Below are 18,946 nucleotides of genomic sequence, written 5' to 3'. Positions count from 1 at the left end.
CATAAGGTATGAGATATGAGATATGATAGGATGGTCTTACATGTCTGATTGTAGGAAACGGAAAAAAAAATTCAGATCTAGAGTTTTTCCTTCGAGTACATGTTTTTCAGTAAGGGAAATAATATTCATAAATCCATAAACGCAACATGTTCCGACTTTACTGCCATTCGGACACTAGAGGGAGCCAAATACTGCAGAATCAGAGGGGATTCAGAATACACCAACAAATCTGCACCAAAAGAGGGGGCTTTGCAGGAAACGGGTGCCTTAACAGGCCAAAGGCAGTCATATTAAAAGCTACTCAGAGCGGATCATCTCCAGCATGGCTAAAACGGTGGTTCTGACTGTGGAGTGCGAGACGGTGATGGGGTGAGCTGCAGCGATCTTACCTTCGTTTTGAACAGGGAGGCCGGGGTTCGAGGAGTCTGCTCGGAGGACACCTCCATGTTGTGGTTGGGGTCGGAGACGCTGTTCCTGAGGGAGGGGGAGTGGAGGCGGCCCCCCTCCTCTCCGTCCTCCTCCTGCCCGCTCTCCTCCGAATGCTCGAAGTCGTCGCTGTCCTGGTCCATCTCCTCCTCCTCCTCGTCCTCGTCCTCCTCGCCGCCCTCCTCGTCCTCCTCTTCCTCCTCCTCGTCCCGCCCCTCGGGGGGCTCGTCCTCCTCGTTGTTGTTGTCCTCCTCGTCCCTCCGCTCGGCCTGCCACGCCCACGGCGGCCCTTTCGCCGGCCCGTTCTCCCCGTTCGCCTCGCCCTCCCCGGGTGCCGACGCCGCCGATGCCTCCGCCGCCGCCTCTGGGCCGTCGCTGGCCCCGGGCCCCGCCGCGGACCGCCTCTGCTGCTGCTGCTGCTGCTCTTCCTCCAGCACGCGGTCCATGTGCTCCTCCTCCTCGCCCTCCTCCCCCGGCTCGCGGGGCGCCCGGGCCGAGGAGGCGTTAGCGCGCGCCGACCCCCCCGGCCGGCGCCGCCTGCCCCCCCCCAGCAGATCCGAGTTCATTTCCAAAAGCCAGCTTGCGACCTCCTGCACCTTCGCTAGGCTGTCCGAGGAGGAGAAGGGCTTGGCATTCTGCAACGGGGGGAAGGGGGTGGGGGGGGAGAGAGGGAGACAGGGAGGGGGAGAGAGACAGAGAGTAAGGGGGGGGGAGGGGGAGCAAGGGATGGGGGGAGGGGGGAGAGAGAGAGGGAGAGAGGAAGCAAGAGAGGGGGAAAGAGGGAGCAAGGGAGGTGGGAGAGGGAGCAAGGGGAGAGATGGAGCAGGGGAGGAAGAGGGAGTAAGGGAGGGGGCGAAAGAGCAAAGGAGGGGGAGAGGAGAGAGAGAGCGAGGAAGGAAGGAAGGGGGGAGTGGGATAGAGAGGGAGAGAGAAAGCAAGGGAGGGAGGAGAGAGAGGGAGCAAGGGTGAGGGAGAGGGGGGAGAGAGAGAGAGAGAGAGGGAGGGGGGGATGGGAGAGCTGTTATTACACTCCTTTGAATAAAAAGCCCACAAACGCCCTCCATTACCCGGCCCACGCTGACACTGTTTACTCAGAGAGCGGCTGCGGCCCGTCCTGAGAGCGCTGTTTAATTGCCAATAACAACCCATCTTTTATTCATGCGCCTCAAACCGTCTTTTCATTATTCATTTTTTTTTAGGGATCGGACGGGGCGCAACGCAGGGGAACAAAGGGGCGCTCTGCACGTTTCGAGGCGTCGACGCCGCTCGCGACGGGCCCGGGGGCGGCGGCCGACGGGGCGTCCAGGGGGTCCGAGAAAACCCGGGCCCGGCAGAACTGCGTCCGCCGCGTAAAAGTAGGCCCGTCCAGAAACAGACGAAAATAAATTAAAAAAAAAAAAAAAAAACAGACGAAAATAAAAAAGACGAAAACAAATACAAAAAGACTCTAATAAATAAAAAAAACAGACGAAAATAAAAAAGACGAAAATAAATACAAAAAGACTCAAATTAATAAAAATAACTGACAAAAATAAGTTTTAAAAGATGAAATTTTATTAAAAATAGACAATAAATAAATAAAATAAAAAAACAGACGAAAATACATATTAATAAATCAGAGTGCGATGAACAGAGGGATGAAATGAATACTGAGGGGGGGGGGGGTTCATCTTGTGGTGATTCAATTCAGCCCAGGAGGAAACAACACGAGCGGAAGGTGGAGAAATCCCGTGTCACGCTCCGTTCCGTTCAGGTAGCGGCTAAACGTTAGCGACAGTCGGATTAACCCGAGAAAGCGCTTTAGAAAAAAAAAAGAAGAAGAAAAGCCAGTCTGGAGGACCAGACCAGACTGATCGATGGAGAGACGCGAAACGCCCCCCCCGCTCCTGAGGAAGATTGAGATGGGCCGCCGTCGCCCCCGGCTGCTGTTTTTAACCGCCCCCGCCCGTCTGGCCCGTCCCGGGTGCCGATGTCCGGGGCGATCCGTCAGCGAGCGAGAGCGGGACCTCGACGAAACCTCCGCGGTGTTGCCGAACGCCAACGTGCCGTCTGACGTTCCCAAAGGACGCGCGGTCGGGAATGTGCCATTAGATGAGCGCTCAACTCAGACTGACTGTGTTTTACTCTAAGATCAGCAGCGTAGCACGAGGCTATGCACTGAAGACCCTGTGCAATCCTGCATCTGAAGGCATTAGCTAACCGTTCAAACTTATACCCAGGAAAATAATGCTTCCTTTTGGCGTAAAGCAAAGTGTTGGGAGGTGTGATGCAGTGTGTGTGTTCTATGTGTGTGTGTGTGTGTGTTTGTGTGAGGAGAATGAACCCCCTATGAGCCCCCCCTCCCCCGTCTTGCCCCACAGAACCACACAGTGCCTATAAGCCCATCCCCCCCTCCCCCACAGTACCTATGAGCCCCCCCCCCCCCCCCCCCCAGAGCCACACACTATCTTTCAGTCCCTCCCCCCCCAGAAACACACACCTACCCCGAGAACACAGAAACACCAGCAAGCAGACGGCAGTGACCTCGCAGAGAGAGGAGGCACAGCTCATCAAGCGATTCTCCAGGAATCAATCACCCCGGCCCGACGAGGCTACGCGTTCTCCGATAGCGCTTCGCGGCGGCGCTTCCCCTCGACGGGGCCGGAAGGTGGCGCGGGGTCTGGAGCTCGCTAATATCTCAAGCGGGGGGTAGGGGTGTGGGGGGGGGAATGAAATATAATGAAGAGGAGAGGAGTGACGAGGACTCCGGACCGCGTTAGGGCTTTGGCTTAATGTCCCGTTGATGAGAAAGGGTCCATTACGATCCTCAGAGCTGTGCTTTACCGCGGCGCGGAGCCGCGCTAGCGCTCGCGCGAATCAGCCACGTTCCCGCTGGAGCTTCCCTTTTCGCCAAACGAATAAACGGCGTGATGGACTGCCGCGGCGTCTGAGGGACGGCTCAGAAACGACCGGCCTAAATAATTCATAAAATCGGTTCGACGCTGACGCCGCCAGCGCTCCAGGGATCATCGCAAGGCATCATCTAGGCCCCCGCAGATTCGGCCAGCACTACGTAATTAACACACAGGCTACTGAAATAAATAGGATTAACCTTGAGAGGGTAAGATGGCCAGTTCCTTTCCCCCACAAAGAGTGCTTTCCACGAATAGCTTGTGCGCGGGACTCTGCCCTGATTGTACAGCAGCTAGTGGCAACTGGCCTACTCGCCGTCCAAGAAGGCCAAATTTCATTGGCCACGTACACAAGTATGAAAAAAAACTTCAGCTGAGCATGACCTAAACAAGTTAACTCTCACAAATAGTGTATGAATTTCAGCAGATAATACGGCAAAGCCTTCTGCACCTTAGGCACTAATGCATGCCTAGCATCAGTAAACAAGTTAATGATATTGATACACATGTATTCCGGAATATCACCACTCAAAACAAATTTTGTAAGAGACCGAGACTGATAATGAAAACAAACACAAAATCAAGCAGCGTCATGCGTCAGTACAGAAGGCCTAAATGAATTGCAAAGAACGCAGTGATGAACTCTCGCTTTCCTGGAGAGCTGCTTGCAGTTTAAAGCTATGACCAGCAGGGGGCGAGGCTGCATTAAAAACATGGAGCCTCGAAAATCGGCCACTGGCCCAATGCAGCACCTAGGTGGCAATCTAAGCGAGAAGCGCAGATGAAATTCAGCATCCTGCATTCCAAATGGTTCCACCACAATCCAACATTTGAATATTCAAATTCAAATACATTATTTTCCATTAAATCTTAATGGGATAGAAATGTTTTTTTTTAATGCTTTCAAGCAAATAAAAGTGCCTCGCACACATTGCAGTACAAAAGCCCTAATTCCTCAAACGGCCTGCATTTTTACAGCGTGCGCATAAAGCCTGAAATCTCCCCGCGTGCAGAAATTAAGCGGCGCCTGACGTTCGTTTTTGGAGAGCGCCGAGGTAGGGAGCGAACGCGGTTCCAACTGCCTGCGATGATCCCTCCGGCGCCGATTCATCAAGCAGCCGCTCTACGGCAAAGCACAACGCCGGATGGAAACCCTTCTTCTGAACATAATTGACTTTATCTTGGGCTTTAAAAAAAAAAAAAAAAAAGGGGGCGTTTAATTTTCGGGACAGCTGCTTAATCGCTCCCGTTAAAACCCTCCGTTATCCGCGGTCCGAGACCCTTCGGAGGGCGGAGCCCGGGGCGATTGACAGCGTCGCCGGTCCTAAAAAGACGTTTCCTGCTTAATGAAGCGACGCAGCGGGGGGCCTTGCTCAATAAGCCATTAAAAATGCACGCGAGGCAGAGAACGAACGGATGCGGATGCTGAAGACGGAGGGGGGAGACGTTATGAATTCATAACGAAGAAGACGGAGTGCAGCACAGTGGGTAAGGAGCTGGGCTTGTAACCGAAAGGTCGCAGGTTCGATTCCCGGGGTAAGGACACTGCCGTTGTACCCTTGAGCAAGGTACTTAACCTGCATTGCTTCAGTATATATCCAGCTGTATAAATGGATACAATGTAAAATGCTGTGTAAAAAGTTGTGTAAGTCGCTCTGGATAAGAGCGTCTGCTAAATGCCTGTAATGTAATGTAATGTAAGACGGAGTTTAATCACGCTCAAAGTTCGGCATCCTAACTTTGGCCCTACGTCGGCGCAGGTCGTGTCTCGGAGAAGAGGCCATCGAAGAGCTCTACACAAATCTCCGCTAAGGTGGAGATTCTGGTAGGACGGACAAAGCCCATGGAATTTTCTAAAATGTTCAAAATCAGAAAACAAAACATAGCTCATGGTTTTAGCGAGCCTAAAATGTCAAAATGAAAAGCATCGCCATAGCTTCGCTATGAGAACCACTCAATCCCATGTTCGGCGTCTGAGTTACTGTCCAAGCCCAGTGCCAGCTCGCCACGTTTGCAGAGTTTTTGATTCCTTCAAAAAACAAACAAACAAAAAAAACACACACAGGGTTGCCGGTTGCCGTATTTCACCACCCTTCTGTCACAGCCCGTCCCACAATGCATCAGCACCCGGGATGACACGACTCCTCCAGCAGACCTCCACTCCGTAAGGTTCCCCCTGTTAGGGTAGATCTGCCCTACTTCACACTGTGCCTATATATTCGATATTAGCTTATGCACACTTTAAACATGACCAGTACGGCAAAGCCAGGGAGAGGTGAGATGGGATAATCCTGCTAGAGTCGCTGTGCAAAACACATTTTATTTTTACCTCAGGCGCGCGTAAGATTCAAATGACTAAAATGCAACTGAACTGCCATCGCATTCACAGAAAACCGCACTGAGAGCCACAGATGTAGAGAGCCCAAATGAAGCACTGCCCTGGTGTTCATTCCCCAATAATGAGTGTCCAGAACCAAATTAATCTGAAGCTACAAAATTTACTGTCCGGGTTGTATGTATACATCTGTGGAGGGAATTGCCGGTAGTATTTCATTGAACTGCCTGAACGTTTGCTTCATCGTAATAAGCAGAACACAGCTTCTTCTGTCCGAGAGAAGCAGTAAATTCAAATCTGTTGTATTTACAGGGGCATTAAAATGTGGAAAAAAAAAATGATTATGAATAATGTTTTAATAAACAGGAATGCCAAACTGGTGTGTTCGCAAGAGAGAACTAATGGACTGCACAGGATACGTGGACACTTCAGGCTAGATCAATGCTCAAGTTCATCATGCAGTCAGAGGAGGAGAGATACTAAGGTGGCTGTACCGTTTTCTCCCAGCGCAGGTCAATGTCACGTTCTCGGATTTTTCTATCGCCATCGATTGCTCCCGACATGGTGTCCACTTTACAAGGGCCTCTATATCACTCTGGGAAACTATATTCCAGAGGGAGCTCTTCAGGCACGTGTGTCCTGAATACAGAACGCACACGTGCACACAAACGCGCCCACACACATACGTGCCAGCCACACACATACACGTGCACACACACGTGCACACAAACGCGCCCACACACATGCATCCCAGTCACACACACACACGTGCACGTGAACACACACATACGCGCATACACACACACGCACACATACGCACGCACATGCAAGCACATACACGTGCGTTCACACACACACACACGTGCACACACGCTTGCACGCACACAGATTTCCCATAATGCTGGGCTGGACGATCCATTCAGTGCGCTATCCCACCAAACTGCCTGCTGAGGATGTTTTCGGCGTTGTTTCAGAGCACACCTAGCTCTAGCGCCCTCTGCAGGATAAAGCGACAGCGCCGACTAACAGGCATGAGCGCCCGGCGCTCTACCAAACGCTCGGCGCGCTACCAAACGCCCGACGCTCTACCAAACGCTCGGCGCGCTACCAAACGCCCGACGCTCTACCAAACGCCCGACGCTCTACCAAACGCCCGGCGCTCTACCAAACGCCCGGCGCTCTACCAAACGCCCGGCGCTCTACCAAACGCCCGGCGCTCTACCAAACGCCCGGCGCTCTACCAAACGCCCGGCGCTCTACCAAACGCCCGGCGCTCTACCAAACGCCCGGCGCTCTACCAAACGCCCGGCGCTCTACCAAACGCCCGACGCTCTACCAAACGCCCGGCGCTCTACCAAACGCCCGGCGCTCTACCAAACGCTCGGCGCTCTACCAAACGCTCGGCGCTCTACCAAACGCTCGGCACTCTACCAAACACCCAACGCTCTACCAAACACCCGACGCTCTACAAAACGCCCGGCGATCTACCAAACGCTCGCTTCAGGAGACAGAGCCCCCGCCTTTCCCCTGAAGGCGGAGACCATCGTAAACTCTCGTGATCACAGCACAGCTATTCATTTCTGCATCGCTTCTGTTCACCTGAGCCACCGTGCTCGAGCACCCCGTTTCGGGGGCACAGCGGACGCGTCTAACCCCAGACGTGACCCGGCGAGCGGAGTTCGGCCCTCCGCCACGAAGCTGAAACAAAATCAGCTGACTGCAGAGAAATACGAACCGGCGCGTCGGAACCTGGAAACGCTGCACCGCCTGACTTCCGCATTAATACTGAGGGGCGGCGGCTCGGGTTCGTTGTTTCCGTGGCTTCGGGGAAGGGAGTTGGTCGAATTCCAGGGCGGGTCATCTTGGAGGCCCCCCCCCAGAACCCACGCCCATCCCCCTTCCCCTTCCCCTTCCACTTCCCGCGAACCTCCAGGTTTTTCCTTTTCCTTTTCGTTCCGACATCCCGGCGAGATGGGCTCGGGTTTCGAGCGCAGCCAAACTCTCGCTGCGACAGTCGCGAGTCGCAGCCCCGCCCCCCGCGCGGCTGGCGCAGCGGGGCTCCCCGTACCCATTTACCCACCCGCTGGGCGCTGGCGGCGTCACGGCGCGCGGCTGCAGCTGGCCCTGCCGGCCCGGCGCGACCTCAGCGGCGTCCCCTGTGACGGGAATAATTCCCCCGAGATTAAAGCCTCGGTTCCCGTGACAACGCAGCGCTCTGTCTCGACCGCGTCAGTGTCGGTCTGGGCCGGCAGCCCCACACAGCACCCCAACCCAGACTCAAAATGGGGGACCCACTGCGTACGCTCAACCCAACCCAGACTCAAACTGGGGGACCCACAGTGAATGCTCAACCCAACCCAGACTCAAACTGGGAGACCCACAGTGAATGCTCAACCCAACCCAGACTTGACTGGGGAACCCACAGTGAATGCTCAACCCAACCCAGACTCAAACTGGGGGACCCACAGTGAATGCTCAACCCAACCCAGACTTGGCTGGGGAACCCACAGTGAATGCTCAACCCAACCCAGACTTGGCTGGGGAACCCACAGTGAATGCTCAACCCAACCCAGACTTGTCTGGGGAACCCAGAGTGAATGCTCAACCCAACCCAGACTTGTCTGGGGAACCCACAGTGAATGCTCAACCCAACCCAGACACTTGGCTGGGGAACCCAGAGTGAATGCTCAACCCAACCCAGACTCAAACTGGGAGACCCATTGTGTACGCTGCTTTTCATTCCAACTGTTATCACAAGCTCTGAATTATAAAAAGCTGCTAATTATTCATAGTTTGACACATTTAACGCCAACTGGCCACATTAAGGCCCAATCATGTCAGAAACAACTATACCCACTGGGCTCCATATTCACATCCCAGAACATTTTATCAGCCAGCTCACACCTCATGTGCTTACATGAGGAATGATTCCTGGTGAAAGAGGTGCATTTTTCATTTTTTATTGATTCAATCGGACGGGGAGGTGAAATCAGCAGGGTCATAAGAGTGTAAGAGTGGACATGACTGCAGAAACTAAACCACAAGTTGTGGAAAACAGAAAGTTCAAAGCCAAATCAAAAGTCGGCAAGACAAACCTGCATCATGCATCACGCTGAATTAAGTTTCACGGCAAACTTTGTTTGGTCAAGAGATTGGCATTAACAGAAAGCAGCACAGACAGCGGGAGTGAATAAAATGGCTTTTTTATTGCGATGACTTAACGGTGAGTAAAACAACAACAAACAGACGTAGACACTGCTTAGCTAGTTAGTTCTTTCCCAGTGAAAGCTTTTGTTATTCCTCGTTAATAATGTAAAACATCACGACGGCATGACTCCAATTAGGAACAAGCAAGGAACAAGGGAGGGAGCAAAAAGAGCTTGGCGAACGCCAGCCTCCGCCAAAAATAATAATCTGCTTCACCTGGCGATGACTTCTTGGCAGAGGGGATAGAGAACGTACTCCTATCTGCATCCAAACAAGGTTTGCTGCAGTATCATTATCTATAGTTTATCATCTTATCGACCCATGTCATTCTGAATCACCTGAACCAAGCCAAGTCTTGTAATTAAACTTTAATGAACACGACTGTACTTCAGTGCTATCTTTTAACGGTTTGAGCGCTTCAATACCGCGACAACCGTACAGGCTACGACTTCAACCCTCAACGGCTCGGCTGTGACATTCATGCCGTTTTCCCACGCGGAAGTGCCACACGTTGTTGTGATGACATCACGGGGAAAACGCCCTATGAAACAGAGCGACAGAGACGCCTGCTTTTCCGTCACGTCGGCTGACGAACGCGCGCGTGTCACACAGCTCGTTTAAATTAATCACCCTCCCTCTCGCGCCGTCTGAAGCGCCCCCCAGGTAGGAAACGAACCACTCGGTATATAAAAGCTTCGCCAGAGCAGCGCTGCATCGCAATAACGCGAACCTCTGGGTCCTACTTCCAGGGGGAAATGCTCACGAGCAGATACCGGAGCGGGGATATGGAGACTCCGGCAGCGCCGCGGAAAGCCAGGATGTTTTCGTTAGCGCCGGCGCGGCGGGGGCCGCGGGAGAGAGGCCGAGAGCTCGCGGATTCGACCGCCGTTTTTTTTCTTCTTCTACGGAAGCCAAACCGTCGCTGAAGGAGGTGACGCCCTTTCGGAGCCGCTCCTGCAGCGGGGCCTTCGTTTACAACTTAAAAGCCCCCTTCTTCTCCAGAGGGAGGCTATCTGGTCTTCCGCAGGCTCGGCCAATGAAAGCGCCCATTTCCCTTTCAAAAAAAGAAATAAATAAAATAAAATATATATATATATACACACACAGGTTTTAAAAGGGCAGGACTAATCCAGTCGGTGGGCAGACAGAACGTCTGCCTGACGGACGGCACGCGTGTGGAGAACAGAGCGCAGGGAAAGGCACGTTGTGTGGATGAACGAGCACACGCGTGTCCATGCGCGTGGACACGTGGGCGTTTATTCTACTTTGCTCTGGATAACAGCATCTGCCAAATAAGCGTAGCGCGACGCAACGTGCGAAAGGTGCGATCTACCGCCTGAAGAGGAGGCGTCGCTCCGGCAACCTCGCTGATCAGAGGAGCTGCCCTCTGCCGCTCTTCATCTCTCGCTCGCCACGGATGAGTGCGTTCAGTCACAGTCATAAGAGCAAACACTACCCTGCATTTAATCACAGTTATAAGAGCAAGAGCAAATGCTACCTGCGTTCAGTCACAGTCATAAGAGCAAACACTACCCTGCATTTAATCACAGTTATAAGAGCAAGAGCAAATGCTACCTGCATTTAGTCACAGTCCTAAGAGCAAACACTACCCTGCATTTAATCACAGTTATAAGAGCAAGAGCAAATGCTACCTGCGTTCAGTCTCAGTCATAAGAGCAAATGCTACCCTGCATTTAATCACAGTTATAAGAGCAAGAGCAAATGCTACCTGCGTTCAGTCTCAGTCATAAGAGCTAACGCTACCCTGCATTTAATCACAGTTATAAGAGCAAGAGCAAACACTACCCTACACTCAGTCACAGTCATAAGTGCAAACACTATCCTGTATTCAGTCACAGTCATGAGAGCAAACCCTATCCTGCATTCACAGTCACAAGAGCAAACACTATCCTGTATTCACAGTCATAAGAGCAAACTCTATCCAGCATCCAGTCACAGTCATAAGAGCAAATGCTATCCAGCATCAGGGTCACAGTCATGAGAGCAAACACTACCCTACACTCAGTCACAGTCATAAGAGCAAACACTATCCTGTATTCACAGTCATAAGAGCAAATGCTATCCAGCATCAGGGTCACAGTCATGAGAGCAAACACTATCCTGTATTCAGTCACAGTCATAAGAGCAAACTCTATCTTGTTTTCGGTGCTCATAAGCACTGGTACTCCGTGCCGCCTCCACTACTTTCAAGCACAGCCTCAGTTCTGTAAAGCTCTGCGTATATTTGCAGTTACATCACTCATGAGTGTAATTCCACACACACACACATGAACGGTGGGTCCAAAAGCTTTGCAGAGTGTTTGAGGAAAATTCCTTTCGCGTTTTGCAACAGAAATCCTTCAGGCATGATCGATCGCCACCAGAGACAGAAGCTAAATTTAAACCCATTAGACCCGGTGAAGCTCAGGTCATCAAATGCAGCCCCCGCTGAGGTACGGACAGAGGCGGTGAGGGGCGGGGTTACTCCGTCGACAGGGTTAATCATCGCTGCGAACTCAGAGTACGGAACCACGCCGGTCGAAAACGGCGTGCCACGTTTTGCTAAATCTGTCGAGAGTTTAGCTTGTACGTTCTGACACTCTTGTTAACGGAAGCGTGTTTTCTACGCGTCGCGTCCTCTAATTTAAGTTCAGGCCAAGTGCATTTCGCGTCATAGTGTTAGTTCCTGTCAGGAAGGAGTTGTACCGCTTACAGACACGTTGCCGTGGGCAGCCTAGTACCAGAGAAATCATCCTCTATCCCCAGACCAGAAGACTTTTATAGTGCAGACAGGGCACAGACAAATGCACTGATGCATCAAATTGGGAAAATACATATATATATTGATCTGTAATATATAGCCGAAACATTAATTTTTAATAGGCCGAAGATTTAAAAGATTGCTAGCTTTGGGAAAGTCGCAAGGAGAATCGATAGATACATTTCATTTTAAAATTTTCCCTTACTGAATTTCCAAGCACCTGGGATACTTACCGTAATCCTCCCCCCCCCCCCCCCCCCCCCCCTCAAAAAAAAAAAAAAAACTAAGTGCATTAACTTTAAGAAACCAAGCATTTAGGTTAGGAAGAATAAGCACTTAATTTAGGCTGTCTCAAACTCATATTGGCTATCTTCACGTAGACCATCTTAATGCATCAGCTAGTATGAGGCAATTAGCAATTTAATGCATTCGAGCAACACTGTAAATACATTATACGAATACTTAAACTAAATATATGCCATGAGAATGTATGGAGAGAATTAGTTTTTTTTTTTTCAACCCATTTTGAACTAGCCTAGCACAATCACAAAGGGCCTGACTGACTGAGACACCTCAGGATGTGCAAAGCCTTTCAGCGCACACAAAATAGGCTAAATAACACAACCACTGGCTGGCGTGAACAAATACCAAGACCGCGCCCATAGCGCTCGGTTTTACTGAAGACACCAGTTTTTGCTTCTTTTAAGACCAAGATATCTCTTCGAGCTCTAATCTGCTACACTCTTCCAGCGCAGCTATTTTATGTGTGCGCAGGCTACGTAGCGCACAGCTCTCGACAGCCACCGCAGCCCCTGCAGAATGCACAGGAGACCTGGGCTGTTAGCGATGCTTAAGATAGTTACAGGCTGTGAAGATCCAGTTCCCCAGTGTGAAAGTCCTTAATTATGCATGACTACCAAAGAGCTGATTTCAGGGTTTTATACGTGCAATGCTCAAACGCACAGGGCTGAATCGGGGGGGGAGGAGGAGGCGGGAGGAGAAATTCGGGGGTTCAGCCAGGCAAGCAGGCTCGGCGATACTGTAAGAGCACTTTCCATTGACTTATTACCATCGCCCCCCACTTTTCAATGGAGGCTGATTTCTCTGCATCGACTGCAACCGGGCCTCAGAAACCCCAAGGCTCAGGATGTCTGGTAAACACTTCTTCGGTGGGGGGGGGGGGGGGGGGGGGTAATTGGCAGAAAATGTGGTCTGAGCCAGTGTTTCAGACACGTTCCACATTACACCTTGACAACAACTCAAGGTGGAAATCAACAGAGGTGGTGGAATGGGGGAGGGGGGGGGGGGTGGGGGCCCTGCAATCGACAAAATCCAACTAAATGTGTGCCTTGTCTCAAAGGGGGGTTCAGACATCCTTGCAAACCACCGAACAAAGTACCTCAACCTCTCTGGCAGACATAGTCAACAGACTGCGGTGTTTGCTGCACAGCTGACCCTGGCCTGCAGTCACAGGGGAACGTCTGAGGTGCCCACCGCCCTCAAACCTGCCGTCCCGTGAAAAGACGTCCCGTCCCATTCCACCGAACTCGCCCCGTACCTCTGGATGATACACCCAGGAGAAGCTCTGCTCTGGGGAGCCTAACACAGCCCTGACTGACGATGATGATGAAAGGGACCGTTTATTTTCATTAAAGGGTAAAGTGGAATGCACCTGCAGCAAACAATTCCCGTGGAAAGGCGTTGTCAACGCAACAGAGAGTCGAGGGGGGGGGGACAGAACTGCGAGGATGTGCGGTCACCCGCCATTTATTTACGGCGATGCACGGGGCGCGTAAAAAAAGAAGCCCTGCGCTCTAATAATAAACACACGCGAAAGAGCGTGTCGGCACTCTCGACACATTGAAGCCTGGGCGTAGCGTTGGGCGTCGTCCTTGTGTTACCGTACGTTTTGCCGCGCGGTCGCAACAGTGTCGACCGGCGTCTTCAACGAGGTTGGGTTCGGTGACGCCCACGCACAGCGCCCTCGGTCACGGGCGTGCGAGCGAGCGAGCGAACCCAGATATAAATAGGCTAACCGCTGGACGCGATCGGAACAGGTGCGCGGGAGGGTTTCGGGGGGGGGAATCGCATCACCGCCCACCGGCTGGCGAAGGTCAGTCGGCCATTAGCCGGCGCAGATGTTCGGCGGCCGCGCCGATCGGCGCGTTCCTGGGGGCCCGGTTTCTAATAGCGGCTAACGAACGGCGGCGTGATTTCGCGGTGGAAAACATATGCGGGGACGGCGTTTCTGAGGGCAGTGGAAACGCAGCCATTTTCAATGAGCTCCGGTTCATTTTAAATGCTGAAAGGCAACAGGCTCAGGTAATGGAAACGGCCAATTAAAACGCACGCCGACTTCCGACGGTCCCGCGCGAAAGGGCGGACCGAAACACCCCGCCAGCGCCAACCTCAGCTCGCGTCCGCACGTACGCTCTTGTTTTTTTTAATCGCGTGAAATTGGCCTGTATTTGCGTCGATTCCTCTGGGCTGAGAGAGATAAAAGACTGTCCGCTTCGACGAATCGCTGATGCGCGGTTTTGGGTTTGCAGCGAGCGCCGCCAAGTCTGATGACCTCAAAAAACACCCCCCAAAAAAAAAAAAAACCCAGCTGCACGTGGCCGGTAGGCTGGAGCCGGGCCCAGTGGCTGCGTCCCGGGCAGTCAGGCAGACGGGGGGCGGCGACGGGTTCGAGCGGTAGCCTTGTGAACTCGCACAAGCCACATCTGACACCCCAGCCAAGCGATGACGATCGCGAGATACCCAGCATGCACCAACTGGCTAACTCCTCCCCAGGGCCCCCTCACACAACTGACAGCACTCAACTCCAGCATAAGCACATTGGTCAGAAGAAAAAAACAAAACGAGTTCACACAGACTAATTGCCTGTGGCCTTGCCCACGCTCGTGCATTCTGAAGACCTGGAAGCATTTTTCAGCCAATTAATTTTTTTTTTTTCCCTCTTCCCCCAGCTCATTTTCTCACCAAGTGTGTGGAGCCGGCTCAACTAAATGCAAAACAGAACAACAGGCAGTTGGCAGCAAAATCTACATGAATAATAATTAATCTTCCCAGGGAAGATGATTTCAATCTTCTTCTTCTTTTTTTTTTAAACGCATCAATAAGTGACTGAGAAGGCTTTGCAAACTGCCACGGAGCTTGATCAAAATAATCTACAGTGTCACCGGTGCGCTTAACTCTATGGCAGCTGTAATCAATAACCGCTTAGGTAAATTAAAACCAATCTGCGGCTGAACACTTCCAGGCTGCAGGGACCCCTGGGGGAGACTGGCTCAAACTCCGATCGGGGTCCCGTGCTGATATTACGATCATCTCCATTATTAAACCTAAACACGCCGGCAACAACGTGGGACGGTCCTCACCGGCAAATTACCTCCTACGATTTTATTGCCTCAATAAATACGCCGTCGCACAGGGAATACACGCAATTTACGCCGTTCCAAAATAATGTTTTCGCCAGTAAGGGGTTGGATATTATGCAGCGCTTAATTTCTGTAATCATCTGGAAACGTGAAGTTATTTTAACAATAAGGATGTAAGAACTCCTTTAAGTATGTCTCACCTTTAAGTATAGCTGAACACACGTTAAAGCATACCGGACATAAATAAAACATTTCTTAATTAGCTGGATGTAGTTCAGAAAATCTGCGAATGAACCTGTTCCTGTGTTAATGCTGTTTAAATTGTCACAAAAAAGTGCTCAGATTCGCCACGTTTTTTGGTGCTATGCGACTAGCGGCACAACCAGCAACCGAGCCACAGTGGGGCTTTTAAAAATATTACAAAAGGATATGGTGATTTGAGAAGGGCTTGTATCGCTCAACCCTCTAAAGAATATTTATGAACCCTTCATCGTGGTAAGCGTCCCATATCCATCTGAAAGGCCTTGCTTCCTGCACTAAAGGTGGTATTCCAGCAATGATGCTGGACCGTCCTCTTTGCACCTGGACCAACTCTAATTGTACTGTAGCTTCAGAACATAAGACAAGAGCACAGCGCTCAAATGGGGCCTTGAGGCTCCCTTAATCCACTAAGTGGACACAGTAGCCAAAATGGCTGACCTCGTCCTCGAAATCGGCTGCTGAAGGGAAGAGGACCGTTTTTCGCGCCAGAGCGGGAAGCCTAACCCCGGGGCCAACGGCCTCAGGGGATCAGCGCCGCCCCGTTTCCCGCGGTTACAACCGGCACGCGGCTCGGCCGAAGAGCTACGGCGCTGGAGACTCGGCGCCTCGCCGCGGGGGGGGTGCGGACGGAACGAGCGCCGGCGCGAGCGAACGTCTTTCCGCTGTCCTGAAGGAGACGGGGGGGGGCCGAGCTCGTCGAGCGGCACCTTCGGCTCCCGCGGTCTGACGGCCCGTGAGGTGACGGGCGCGTCCGTCTCCCGCCCGCGAGACCCGCGGACCGAGGCCGCAACCGTTCTACCGCTCGCAGGATCGCGTAGCTCCGCGCCGTTCGGCCTCCTGAACGCTCCGCGCTATTAACGCTGTCAGGAGCGAGAGAGAGAGAGGGAGAGAGGGAGAGAGAGAGAGAGTGAGAGAGAGAGAGAGAGAGAAAGAGAGAGAGAGGGAGAGAGGGAGAGAGAGAGGGAGAGAGTGAGAGAGAGAGGGAGAGAGAGCGAGCGAGAGTGAGAGAGAGAGCGAGAGAGCGAGAGAGAGAGAGAGAGAGAGAGAGAGAGAGAGAGAGAGAGCGAGCGAGAGTGAGAGAGAGAGAGAGAGAGAGAGAGAGAGAGAGAGAGAGAGAGAGAGAGAGAGAGAGAGAGAGAGAGAGAGAGAGAGAGAGAGCGAGCGAGAGTGAGAGAGAGAGAGAGAGAGAAAGAGAGAGAGAGAGAGAGAGAGAGAGAGCGAGCGAGAGTGAGAGAGAGAGAGAGAGAGAGAGAGAAAGAGAGAGAGAGAGAGAGAGAGAGAGAGAGAGAGAGAGAGAGAGAGAGAGAGCGAGCGAGAGTGAGAGAGAGAGAGAGAGAGAAAGAGAGAGAGAGAGAGAGAGAGAGAGAGCGAGAGAGCGAAAGAGAGAAAGAGAGAAAGAGAGAGAGAGAGAGAGAGAGAGAGAGAGAGAGAGAGAGAGAGAGAGAGAGAGAGAGAGAGAGCGAGAGAGAGAGAGAGAGAGAGAGAGAGAGAGAGAGAGAGAGGGAGTGAGAGTGAGCGAGAGAGAGAGAGAGAGAGAGAGAGAGAGAGAGAGAGAGAGAGAGAGAGAGAGAGAGAGAGCGTGCTCGGGGAGCCCGGGCCAATTAATCGGCAGCAATTTGCCGATCGGCCCGTTCTCGGCCGACGCGCTCCAGCGCTGTCGTCAATTCAGACGGAAACAAGCACCTGGTCTGGCACCAAGACAAAATGACCCCCCCCCCCCTCCTGTAGCGTTGTGCGTCAAACGCTCTCCCCGAAGTCGTGTCTCCAAATGGAATCTCGGTCGGAGCGCTGTGGCTTCCTGGCACCATGAGTGCGGCTCTGTGCACGGTTCCCACACCGCTGATTTAAAAAGGTACAGGAGGGCTTTGTGCATTTTCACTTATTGTAAGGAAAAATCCGTGCTGACCTTGTGATATACGCGGTCCTTTACTGCTGAACGCAATACTTCTACACAGAAAGAGGGAGAAACTGCTGTCAGCGCACTCCGCTTCAGACACTTTTTCATTTACCTTCGATACAGCGAATTCAAATACGGACAAGGCAGATTTACCAATGAGAGAACTGGCAGAAGTCCAGCGGATCTGAGAACAGGAAATGACACTTTTGGAGACATTTTATTTTTACTTTAAGCCACAGAAAAGAAAGATGAAGGGATGCACAGAATGAACATTGAGAAGGTCATTATGGAAAACATGACCACTCATTCCCAACTCACCAATAACTACAGAGAAAGGTTCTGGAAATAAAGGGTAAAATTTCTAATGCATTTAGACATGCGTATCAGACAGAAATGCAAGCGCTGCGTGGACTTGACTTCGCCCTACCCTTTCAAATATTCACTTGATTTTTCTAATTGAAAAAAAGAAGAAGTGTCTGTGGCGAGACCTTCGAAACCCCTTCAGTTCCCCGTAAAGAGGAAGAGCGGAGGCGGGAACGCGCTCGTCTTCGCTCGCATTGACTCCGCAAGGCCCCGCGGACAGACGGCGAGGACGACGAGGCGAAATGAAAGCGTCGCGTTAGCGGCCTGGCTTCGGAAGCGCTAACCGCGCAGTGAAAGGGAAGGCGTGACGAACTGACGGCCGCGATTCAAGCTGGCCCGGTAAGCGCTCGCAAAGAGACGGCGATCTGTGTGATCAGAATGAATGGCCGGGGAGGCGGGCGCTTCTCAGGGCCGGGGGGGTCTTTGAGGTAAATAGGGGGGGTTTTTTTGCAGCCGGTCAGACGGCTCGTTGAAAATAAGAATGATCGATATTTCTGCCGCTTCAAAGCGCGCGGGGGGGGGGCACTTTCTGCCGCGACTGAAGACTCAAACGAGAGCGCCAACGAGACCCCCCCACCCCCACCCCCACCCCCACCCCCACCCCTACCCCTTTTTGTGTTCTCTCCAGGGCTCCAATTTTCAGTCTGGTTGGCGAGGAAGACTGGGCTATTCCTCCAGCTGAGAGAGCTTAAAAGTGCCAGGAAACCAGGAAACCTGGGGGGGTGGGGGGGGGGGGGGGCGGTGTCATAAAGCCGCTCACTCCAAAACGGTCCGACTTGAACCGCCCGGCCGCCTCAGTACAACGCAGGAGGCGAAATTCAAAGCGCTAGCGCTGACCGCTAACCGGGCTAGCCGCCGTACGCGAATAACAAGAAGCTTAGCGACCAGCAGGAGGCCCGGGGAAGAGAGGAGCCTTCTCAGGCGCACGGGAGAGTATACATTTCCCAAAGAACACCGCGAGAGGGAGAAAGCCAACACTCTGCCACTCTCCCTCCCCCCAGATCCCCCCCCCCCAGAGAAAACCCATCTCTGTCAACAAGGCGAGCGGCAGCGAGACACCCGGCCAGCCCTCAGCAATCTCACCGCATCCATTAGGGCCCCTCTCCAGTTCAAAGCCAGCTCGATGTCGTCGGGACAGCCAGTAAATCACCCCTCCATTATAAAATCAATTACTGCATTGCATTTCCATTGTCTGATGACGGCAAAACGATACTTAGGCTGCTGCTGCCGCTGCTGCTGCTGCTGCTGCTACTGCAAGGTCAGGCTCCAGGAATTACACCTTCAGAAATTCACGCTGCTACAGACTCCGTCAACAACTAGTAACAATCCGGTTAGCGTAGTAACTAGCGCTGGGTTGCCCTGGTTCCGCTCGGGGTGCGTGGGGAGGTGCTGGCGTTACCTTGGTGGGCGGGGGGCAGCGGGTGG

At 52.5% G+C, this 18,946-nt stretch overlaps 1 protein-coding gene across 2 annotated transcripts in view; it reads right to left on the bottom strand.

Annotated features, from left to right (window-relative positions):
- LOC118232153 (F-box/WD repeat-containing protein 7) overlaps positions 1-18,946 on the bottom strand; it is a 143,391-nt gene that overhangs the window by 87,522 nt on the left and 36,923 nt on the right. For both annotated transcript variants that reach the window (XM_035426809.1, XM_035426810.1), the window contains exon 3: positions 390-1,061. In XM_035426809.1, the coding sequence (XP_035282700.1) occupies positions 390-992 (603 nt within the window). In that variant the 5' untranslated portion in view covers positions 993-1,061. The remainder of the gene's footprint in view (positions 1-389; positions 1,062-18,946) is intronic.

The sequence above is a fragment of the Anguilla anguilla genome, chromosome 7 (genome assembly GCF_013347855.1).
Source record: "Anguilla anguilla isolate fAngAng1 chromosome 7, fAngAng1.pri, whole genome shotgun sequence".
Classification (NCBI taxonomy): Eukaryota; Metazoa; Chordata; class Actinopteri; order Anguilliformes; family Anguillidae; genus Anguilla; species Anguilla anguilla.
This window is presented reverse-complemented; position numbering and strand designations above follow the sequence as displayed.